The sequence below is a fragment of the Myzus persicae genome, unplaced genomic scaffold (genome assembly GCF_001856785.1).
Source record: "Myzus persicae strain clone G006 unplaced genomic scaffold, MPER_G0061.0, whole genome shotgun sequence".
In the NCBI taxonomy this organism is placed as follows: domain Eukaryota; kingdom Metazoa; phylum Arthropoda; class Insecta; order Hemiptera; family Aphididae; genus Myzus; species Myzus persicae.
Window position 1 is genome coordinate 36,521 of NW_019104301.1, and position 10,105 is coordinate 46,625.

General features: G+C 29.1%; 1 protein-coding gene across 1 annotated transcript; it reads left to right on the forward strand.

Annotated features, from left to right (window-relative positions):
* Positions 1–590: 590 nt before the first annotated feature.
* LOC111041028 lies at positions 591–911 on the forward strand. Its single transcript, XM_022325171.1, has one exon. It carries the CDS (start codon positions 591–593, stop codon positions 909–911), a length of 321 nt encoding a protein of 106 aa, XP_022180863.1.
* The last annotated feature ends 9,194 nt before the right edge of the window (positions 912–10,105 follow it).

Below are 10,105 nucleotides of genomic sequence, written 5' to 3' on the forward strand. Positions count from 1 at the left end.
GTCCTTTGCAGTTTATGGTATCACAAATAAAAGCTGAGAATTGACGTTAAAACTGCTTTAAGTTTTGAAAACTTTTGAAGGAACGTTTATATGAAGTGCCTGTCAGGAATATCGTGTTTAAATGAGCATTTGTTTTGAATAATGAATATTGAGGGATTTCAATAATATGAAGTTTTTTTTAATATATCTGATCATTTATTTTTTTTTTTTTCGTGGTTGAATAGAAGTAGCCATTTTTACATAAAAAAACCAATATATTCAATTAAATATTATTCATTGTTATATTGAAATATAATACACAAAAAGTATACGTAACTTAAAAGTATTGAAATATTTAAAAAAATATTAATTAAAAAATCGGGAAGTTCGATATCTTTAAATTGGTTTCGAGAGTATCTTGTCATCGGGTAGGGATAATGTATGGACATTATGTTACATTTGACGAAAAACAATTCTAAATGGTGTTGGTTGGCTTCTATTTCTAATATATTTTCTAAGATATTGAATCTACCACAATAAATTATTTTTTATTATAAGGTAGGTCGATATATTAAAATTGGGTAATTCAAAGGACAAGGCATGTGATGAAGATGGGGAGTGATGTAGTGTGTGAAGTGGATAGGTTTAAGTACTTAGGATGGGTGGTACAAAACAAAAGTGGTTTTGAAGATGAAGTCAGAAACAAGATTATGTGTGGATGGATGAAGTGGAGAGATGCATCAGGTATTTTGTGTAACGATAGTATGCCATTAAGAGTAAAAGGTAGATTTTATAACGCAGTTGTGAAGCTAGTAATTTTGTATGGATCGGAATGTTGGGTAGTGGACAATAAAACAGAGCAGAGAATGAGTCGTGAGTGTAGCAGATATGATAATGCTAAGGTAGTTAGGATGTGTGGATGTGTTTTGTGACTAGGGAGGATAGAATACAAAATTAATTCATTAGGGGTAGTGTAGGAGTGGCACCAGTTGTAGGCAAAACGAGGGAGAATATGTTGTGATGGTTCGTTAATGTTATGAGGAGAGGTAATACGGACGCAGCGAGTGTAGCTATGGAAATGAATATATAAAAGGAAAGACAAGGAGGGGAAGACCAAAAAGAGATGGATAGACAGAATAGAGAATTACTCGAATATAGCTGGGGTTTGTAAAGGAGAGGAGGGGCAGAGCCCTATGGAGATGTAGTAAAGGGTGGCCGACCCCATATATTTGGGATTGAAGGGCGTAGAAAAAGAAGACTAAAGTAGTGAATAGAACTAATTTTTGCCAATATGCCTAATCGCATATATTTTATTATTATATTATATTATATATTATTTTTATTAACTTATAAAATTACGAATGATGAGAGAAGTTTCGTCGTATAAATCATTTGAAATGTATCAAAATATTTTGAAAAATTAATTGTGAACCTATAGGAAATAATATTATATATTTATGTAACACCAAACAGTTTCAAGTCACAAGTTGTGACTCAAAATGATTAATATTTTTTGAATTACAGCAATGTAAATAAAATTGTTTTTTTTCTTTATACATCAAAATTCGTCCAAATTTAAACTTCTGCTGAATTATTATATACTTAGTAAAAAAATTGATGTTACACATTTTTGATATTATTAAATTGTAATTGTAAGAACAATTTATAAGAAACCTTGTACTACATTTGATGTAAATAAAATTGTTTTTTTTCTTTATACATCAAAATTCGTCCAAATTTAAACTTCTGCTGAATTATTATATACTTAGTAAAAAAAATTGATGTTACACATTTTTGATATTATTAAATTGTAATTGTAAGAACAATTTATAAGAAACCTTGTACTACATTTGATGTGAAATATTTTTGTTTTCACGGGTATATTTATCAATTTTCCATGTTGTTATATAAAAAAAAAAATCTGTTCCACTAATAGTACGTGATTTTTGTGATTAAATCAAATATTGTTGGTCAGCTGCGGTTGGTAGTTTACCCCCACGCTTAAGCGAAACAACAATGAGAAATAATTAAATAATTACCTCCTTCATCCTGATTTTAGATAGAGTACGATTGCAAGATGGTTTATTTTATTCGTTTGTTTTAGTTTCTTCTAAAAACCCGTATATACAAGTACTTATATCATATTATTTGTTTCTTGAAACTATTATTGTAAAATATTAACAAAACATTAAAAAAAAAATCATTTCGGAATTTAAGTTTTGCACAAAGTCTAATTTATTTAGACTTAATTTAAGTAATTTTTCCATAAGTCTTTTAAAATATTACGATATAATAGTATATTTAAATAATTAAATATAAATGCAGCTATTGCGTCTCGTCCGGCAAGGGGCTGGGGTGGTTTCGCGGTTTTGATATTCATCGGGTGTCTGCTGTGCGTATAGCAATGCCCCGAGGACCAAATTGTTTCTCGCCAGTCGAGTCGTTTGCGTTTATAGGTACAACGATTCTATGATATCGAGAACGCAACGTGCGGGGGGGAGCAGACGATGGGCTTAAAATCAAATCCAATATCAGGTGATCACGTACACAATATGAGGGACAGGATATTTTATTCGATTTCGGTGTTTAGAAATGATCCAAGACCCGGTGCAGAATATTGCCGTGGGTACACGCGCAGTCAATTACAAATATTCTTTAAGACACGGAATAATGATTAGATTTGAGCAAGAGCGAGTTATGAAATGTAGGTCAGGCCGGTGAAGCGAATGTGCTGAGACCACATAAATAAATAAATGACAATTCTACCATTGCAATTAAACCGTGTGCCGTCGCGATGACGAATACGGGATAGTCCCGGGGCTGCTGTCGTTTAGAGTTCGGCAGGTAGAGTGTATGTGTGTGTGTGTGTGTGTGTGTGCGTGTGTGTGACGGTCGTTTTCGCGGATAAGACTTATTGTATAGCGATTGTAATGCACAGACAAGGGAATTAATTTATTAAAATATCACGTTTATTTTAAATCAATAATAGTGGCGTTTTAACCGTGTTAAATATTTTATTTAATTCGTTTGACGTTCTCGTGGCCTTTTAACCGAACAATAGCGGTTGGATTTAGGCACGACCTTTGATTCGACGAAGTTTTACTCAAACTGAATAGCAAACTGACCACTGCGGTGTTCGCGCGATCTCTCGAGTCACTGTCTCGGAAGGAACGAACGTAAAACGGTCAAACGTGTGTGCCAACGTCGTCGTAAGCTAATAGTGCTGACCCGATAATTGATTTTGGAGACAGTCATTAGCTTCGACGAGGGTAAGACGATAGCAGCTTCTGGTTTGGAGCTTGTCAATAGGGCAAGTGATATGACGGTATACCATGTACCATTGGTTTATACCAATACATGTACGTTAGGTTGCGCGACTTGTTTATTTACGGAGATGTGTTCGAGTGTTATTTTTTTTTATTGAAATGAGAGAATATTATAATACTTTTGACTTTTGGATTATATTATATTTTATTAAATTATTATTATTATTATGTAAAATAAACCATCAAGGGGGTTTTATTTTTTTTTATTTATCCGCATCTCTGTTAATGTATTAGTTTAATATTGATTTAATCCTTCGTATATATAGTAGGTACTACAACGGTCGAGTTTCGATAACACGAACCTCGAAGAATTTGAATTTTTTTCCTGCCACTCGAAGTGTTTTTGAGTTGTGTTTCAGGTGGTTTATAACTCGGAAAGAACATAAGTCGAATTTATTTGTATTCCCTCCGAGATTCCACTGTATATAATTTTTACAGGTAGGTATTAATAGTGTGATAATATATGACATGGTGGTGACCGATCTATACCGTTAAAACCAATTTATTTACAACGAATTTGCTTTGTATTGTGATTTGTTCGTGTTTTGATTTTAAGACACAATTACCTATTTAGGTTGGTGTTTTCTGTCCCGAAAATAAATTAAATACATATATAAGCGAGAAATCGATTTTGAGTACTTTGTCAGTAATTCATATTATATTCGTAAAGTAGACATCAAAGGCACCACGTAGTCTGGTTGCGTTAAATTGTACAAACCCAGATACAAATAAACATAGGGAATTCAGCAGGGACTTAAGTTTTGGTGCGTATTAACCTATATAACGTTAACCGATGACATGCTGAACGATTTCTACAATATTATAGTAATTCAACAGACATATTTTCACCGATTGTCAGTTTAAATATTATATCATAGACTCTAATTTATCGGTTGGCGATTGCATTTTAACTATAATACTATAGGGTTTTAGTTTTTAAAAACACAACTGAGAATAACTTAACCTAACCAAAAATATAAATTAATATTATTTTTTGTTCAAAAGCATTTTAGTAAAATTGAAAATATTTGCACGAAAAACAACGATTTTTATTTTTAATTAAATTACGGAGCTGTTTTACTAAACTATGCAGATATTGACGCAACAATACAATATAATATACAATATATACGTCCATGTATTGGCTATATTATAATAATTATTGTTTTGTCTTAGATTCCTTCTAATGGTTGCCCCACTCCCGGTTTGTTAGCATTTTATATAAAAACTTGTTTATATCTCGACTCTAAATATATTTTATATTGTCATGTTATCTTCTCTTGTAAATCCAATAAATTAATGATTAATGACTGAAATAATCGTTGATAAAATTTAAGTTGTTACTATTATGTCTGTGTGTATTTTTTTTATGACTTCACATTTTACAAATACATTTTTATTTTCTCTTATTTAAATATCGTTTATCATTTTATTTTTTCTTTCGCTGTCAATCGACCGTGGCGCAGACTCCCGGGTGGCAGCCGTACAACACGCGCCCTCGGCAGCACGTGTACATTATATTAAATTGTTAGTGCATCCCCAGTCCTTACGTAGATCGGTCATACGTTGTGTTAGCGTTTCCCGGTCGGATTTTTTTTTTTTGTCATTCGGATTTATAACCGAGCCGAGTTCTGGGTGAGTTAATTTGTTAATGATATTCTAATAATAAAAACATGTTCGGTACATATTTTAATATCGTATTATTAACTAAAAACAAAATTATGGATACATTTCAAACGGTTATTAGGTTTCTAAGTCACGATGTGAATAAAATTGATTTTAGTTTTAAATACTAAATTTTTGAAAAAAAGATTGTACGACTAGTTTATTTTATACTGATGGATATTTAGGTAATTGCATTTCAATCATTAGTTATTGATTATTCTTTTGAAAATAATTATTCAATTTTAAAATAGTTAGATATCAGTAGATACTGGAGATTTATATTTTTAGTTAATGATTAATATACATTATGTATTTTTTTTATTAATAGAATAATACAATTTGATTTTGTTTATAATTACTGAGCTTACAAGTATAATTGATTGCATTAGTTAACAATTAAAATCGATTAATTTACAAGATAATTATGATTATTCCATGTATACAATGATATCAAATATGAAATGAAATTAATTTTTAATACATTTATATTTTAAATTATAAATAAGTAAATACAGTTATTATAAACAATTCCTATTTTGTCGTACCTATCTAATTATTAATATTTATAATATATGGATTTAACTAATGGAATAAATATTTTTATGAGCAGTTGAATAGTTTTTTGAGTTCTTAGAATATCGAATGACACTATTTAACTTCAATGATTTTATAACCTCCACATTTTATGATAATTATTATAGTGTCATATACTTTTGAATTTTATTTTGCAAGATATCTCATTATATTATTCGTTCTTGGCTAATATCCTAAAAACCAGAAATCTCTTTAAAATACACATTTTCTTTATATTGTGTTCCAGAGACACTTATATAAAAGTAAATAAATTGAGGTGATTTATAGATATTAGGTTCTTTTTTTTGTCCTCGTTTAAGTCTTAATCTCTCGAAATGTTCTGGCACGAAAATAGCACTGTAGATTTGTCTTAAGCGGTTTTTCCTCACAATACTTCCATAGAAAATAATTTTCCCAATGTCTTGCTATTAATGTATTTCTATTGTATGCAGACTCGGATTGGTCCTGTGAGTAACGGAGACAATCTAGGTGGACCACAGAAAATATGGGCCTATTAAATTTTGATGTCTGATAATATAATTGTGTAGGTTCGTCTAGACTGTAGTCTGTAAGTGTAATTTCGTAAGCTTCTTCAAGTAATCGGTACGACGATTATGCCATTAACAATTTTGTATAATCATATATTTATAATTTTGAGCCGTTGCATTAAACACATTTTGGATACCTACATGTCTCTAGTATTTCGGTGAACCGTAATCTTACAATGAGCTAACAAAAATAATTGAGCGACACATTTTGTAATATTTTGAATTTGAATGAATTATATTTACAATGATATTTATTTATTGTTACTGATAGTGATACATTATACTAATTATTTAGTGACATTAAAAACAAATTAATCTCATAGAATCCATTTTGTTTTATCTTTCATGATATATTGAAAAACTAATGATTGTTTATTGTTAAAATATATAATTCTGAAATAAATCAATACGATTGACCTAATAATATTATAAGTATAGTTGAAAAGTTAATACATTTGCTTTAAACCTTAATCGTTTTAAGATACAAAGGTATTATGCAAAAAAAATTATTTAGGTTTTAGATTTTAAAAACATTATTAGCTTGACATTAACTAAATATTTTAATTTTAGAATGTGAACTTTATTTGTCAGAGTAATGTGATTAAAAAAATGTATTTATGAATATATAGTATAAAGAACACTACAAAATAAAAATATTTTTTGTAGTATAACGAATAATATAATTAAGAATATAATTGGGCTTATGTACATATACACACGAATATATTTTATCTCAATAATGATATAATCGAATATAAGTATGCTTTCTATTTATATACATGTATTTAATTAAAGATGGTTTTATAGAAGCTAAGCTCCTTTCATTAAATTATTTCTACTCTCGTGCACATTCAATTTTCAATGAATACTGAGACACTTTTTGACAATGTGCTCGGCGGATGATTACACAGAACTAAATAATTTTTTGACAATATTTGAATGAATCTCAGTTAAAAATTACAGAATGATTTATTTAGAAAATAAGAGATGCTCATTAAGCAAAGCCATTGGAACTGTTTGAACTTTAAATGAAGACTGATGATTGATTAATTGCATCTATAAAAACCATACATTTTAAATTAAGTCCATAAAAAAGATAAGCTTTTGTATATTTTTTATACAATGTTTTACTGTTTGAGTGCAATTTTAAATTAGAATAATATTTTTGGAATTAAGATAGGGAAAAACAGTATATTTTAAAAATAAATAAGCAGAGGGACGTATTTATTGTCTTGATATATTGTCAAAAACAAAGAATCTTTATAAATATATATATATATACATATATTATGTAACTATATAAGTATGGATGATTAGTATTAATTTCAGTAAATAATAACATACGTCATGTAAAAAATATACACTATAATGGCAATGACATATTTTGTATTTTTGAGTAGAACCACTAAATCGAAGTAAGTTCCATAACGTAAAATTAAATTAATTTATCATAATATTTTAATTGCTTATTACTACAATAGTTGAACATTAATGTAATACAATTTTTGCTATATATGCTTAACTTGTGAAAATGATTCATATATTTTATACTTTTGTAAGGTCTTAAACATATAATTAAACAAAATAAATGTAGGCCAATAATCTATGATGTTGAAGCCTTACTTTAAATTTAAAAAAAAAGTTAAACTAAATATTAAGTTTAAAACTCATAATTAATGTTGAAATGATTATCATTTTTGATGCCAGTACATTCTAGTTTTGGGTTTGTATTTTTGTTATTTAAAACAGAGATTTTCCTAATAATTAGTTTTCAGAGATACATTAATATGTGGATTAAAAATAGGTTAATGTTATACTTTTTTTTTAAATCAAAAATAATATTTTAAATAACTATTTATATTGGATAATTATTCTAACAGTAAAAATTAACTATATCGACAAGTATTCATATTTTTAAAAAATTTTTTTTTACATAGGTAAACTAGAGTCACTATAAAAGAAAATGTTTACTATTTTTTAAAATTGTTTACTCCTTTAATCGCAACAGATTATTATTTCATATTTCGAAGGAGAACATTTTTTTTGAGAATTTACCTTAAATATCTGAAAATCGAATTTTGAACGAGCAGTTGGTTATAAAGTTAGAGTATTTAAAGTTTAGATGTGCGAAGTAGTGGACCAGCATTTTGTACCGGTGTGCCACTCCATTCTGCTCGTCTACACTTTAAATCACACTGAATAAAGTCTGTGCGTTATACACAGAACTCTGGATTTGTGTAAATTCAATTTTTTGTTTTAAAATAGTTGTTTTATAATGACTGTAAAAAAAAATGTTAAACAACACTTTTAGATGACGAACGGTTACTGTTAAAAATATTCACCTATTGCCTGCAAGTCTATTATTGTTGGGAAACAATAAATTATGATGATTTTGTAAAGTATGACGTTTCTTTAGACCCTATGCAGATGATTATTGGAATGTACTTTTATAATAAATTAGACGTGCACAAAATATCATAATATGGTATTACATACATTTAGGCGTTAGGTGTATACGATAATAATATAATCCCGATTCCGGATGCGTGCATATTATGTTATTATTTTATGGGGCTTTGGTTTGTGTTTATGTTGAAAAACAGATGTTGTTCTATTTCGGAACGTTATTTTATTCTCCAGCAAACGTCCAGAGCATATAATATAAGTTACAGTAAATGATTATTATTAACTCTATTAAGCCGCTGTGGGGTACTTGGGGAAAATCGTGTGCTCTCATTATTAACAGTATATTTTGTCCGCTTATTCACTCGTAAAACATGCTCACGGTTTTGGATGGTGCGTGGGCATTAACTGTGTTTTCCACCACATTTTCTCGTGCCGGTTTATATTATGTTGGATTTCACTAGGCATACAAGAATAATAAAATTCATTTTGGACACTGCAGTAAGTATTCAAAAATACCATAACGAATTGTGATTATTAATTAACTACCGCTGTAATATTGCAGTTGGATAAATGTTGTGTTCTCACGTCAGGCGGTATTTAATTTAGTTTTAAATCATGAACCTTTTCTTAATTATCGTCTTAATTTCTATATTAATAATCGCCTAATACCGATATATTGTTTAGAAATGTATTGTTTTATTCATTCAAATTGCGAATACATATATTATTATATGCATAGAGGTAGATGCTATTGCTGCACGAAACTTAATTATATATAAATATTATTATATACAGAATATTATATAAACTTAATTATCAAACAACAAAAAATTGACACCTTTCAAATCATTTTTACAAATAACTTCTATCAGGTCTGTTTATTTTTTGTCTACATTATTTGTATTTAAAAACAGAACAGACGCGTTTTCCCATTCATTATATGTCCGCAAGTCGATCAATCAAGTTTTCTTTGGACCTTTTTTTGAATACAAAACCCATTCCCCTCTAGTTTGTTTCTTTTTTTGCACCCTCCGTTGTCTTGCAAAACCTTTTAACCGGCCAGCCTGGCGCCGGAACTACCCTCGGAGAAAAGAATTCTGCCAAATGTGGAAAATCGAAAAGCTCGCTAAATCGATAACACATTGAACTACGCTTGCCACTTTTAAATTTATTATTTATTATCGTAGTATGTTAATATTTCACATATTGTGTACAAATAATGTGTTTAAACATGACATTTATTATAATTTTAGCACGTTTCTTTGCACGGAATTCGTTTTAAACTCGTGGAAAAAGGTGAAACAGTAAATTCTAAATCGATTTCTTTCACCGTTCAGTAATTGTTATTTTAAAATTCATAACACACCATTTGATTACCATTTTCTTATATTATGTTACGGTAAAGAGCCATATTATAATCATGGCGGTGGGTACTGCCGAGTCGGAAACTTTACGAAAGATTTAATTTTATTAGTCGTGGGCATTCTCACTATTGTCATTAATATTTAACCGCTTAGGACAAAAGAAAAATTTAATTTACTTATGGTTGTTCATTTTTCATAATAAATGCTCGTATAAACTATAAAGGCATGAAGTTGGTTTTGAACA

Bases quoted from the DNA above. Each gene is read 5' to 3' on its own strand.
- LOC111041028 (XM_022325171.1), top strand. From the start codon at position 591: ATGGGGAGTGATGTAGTGTGTGAAGTGGATAGGTTTAAGTACTTAGGA.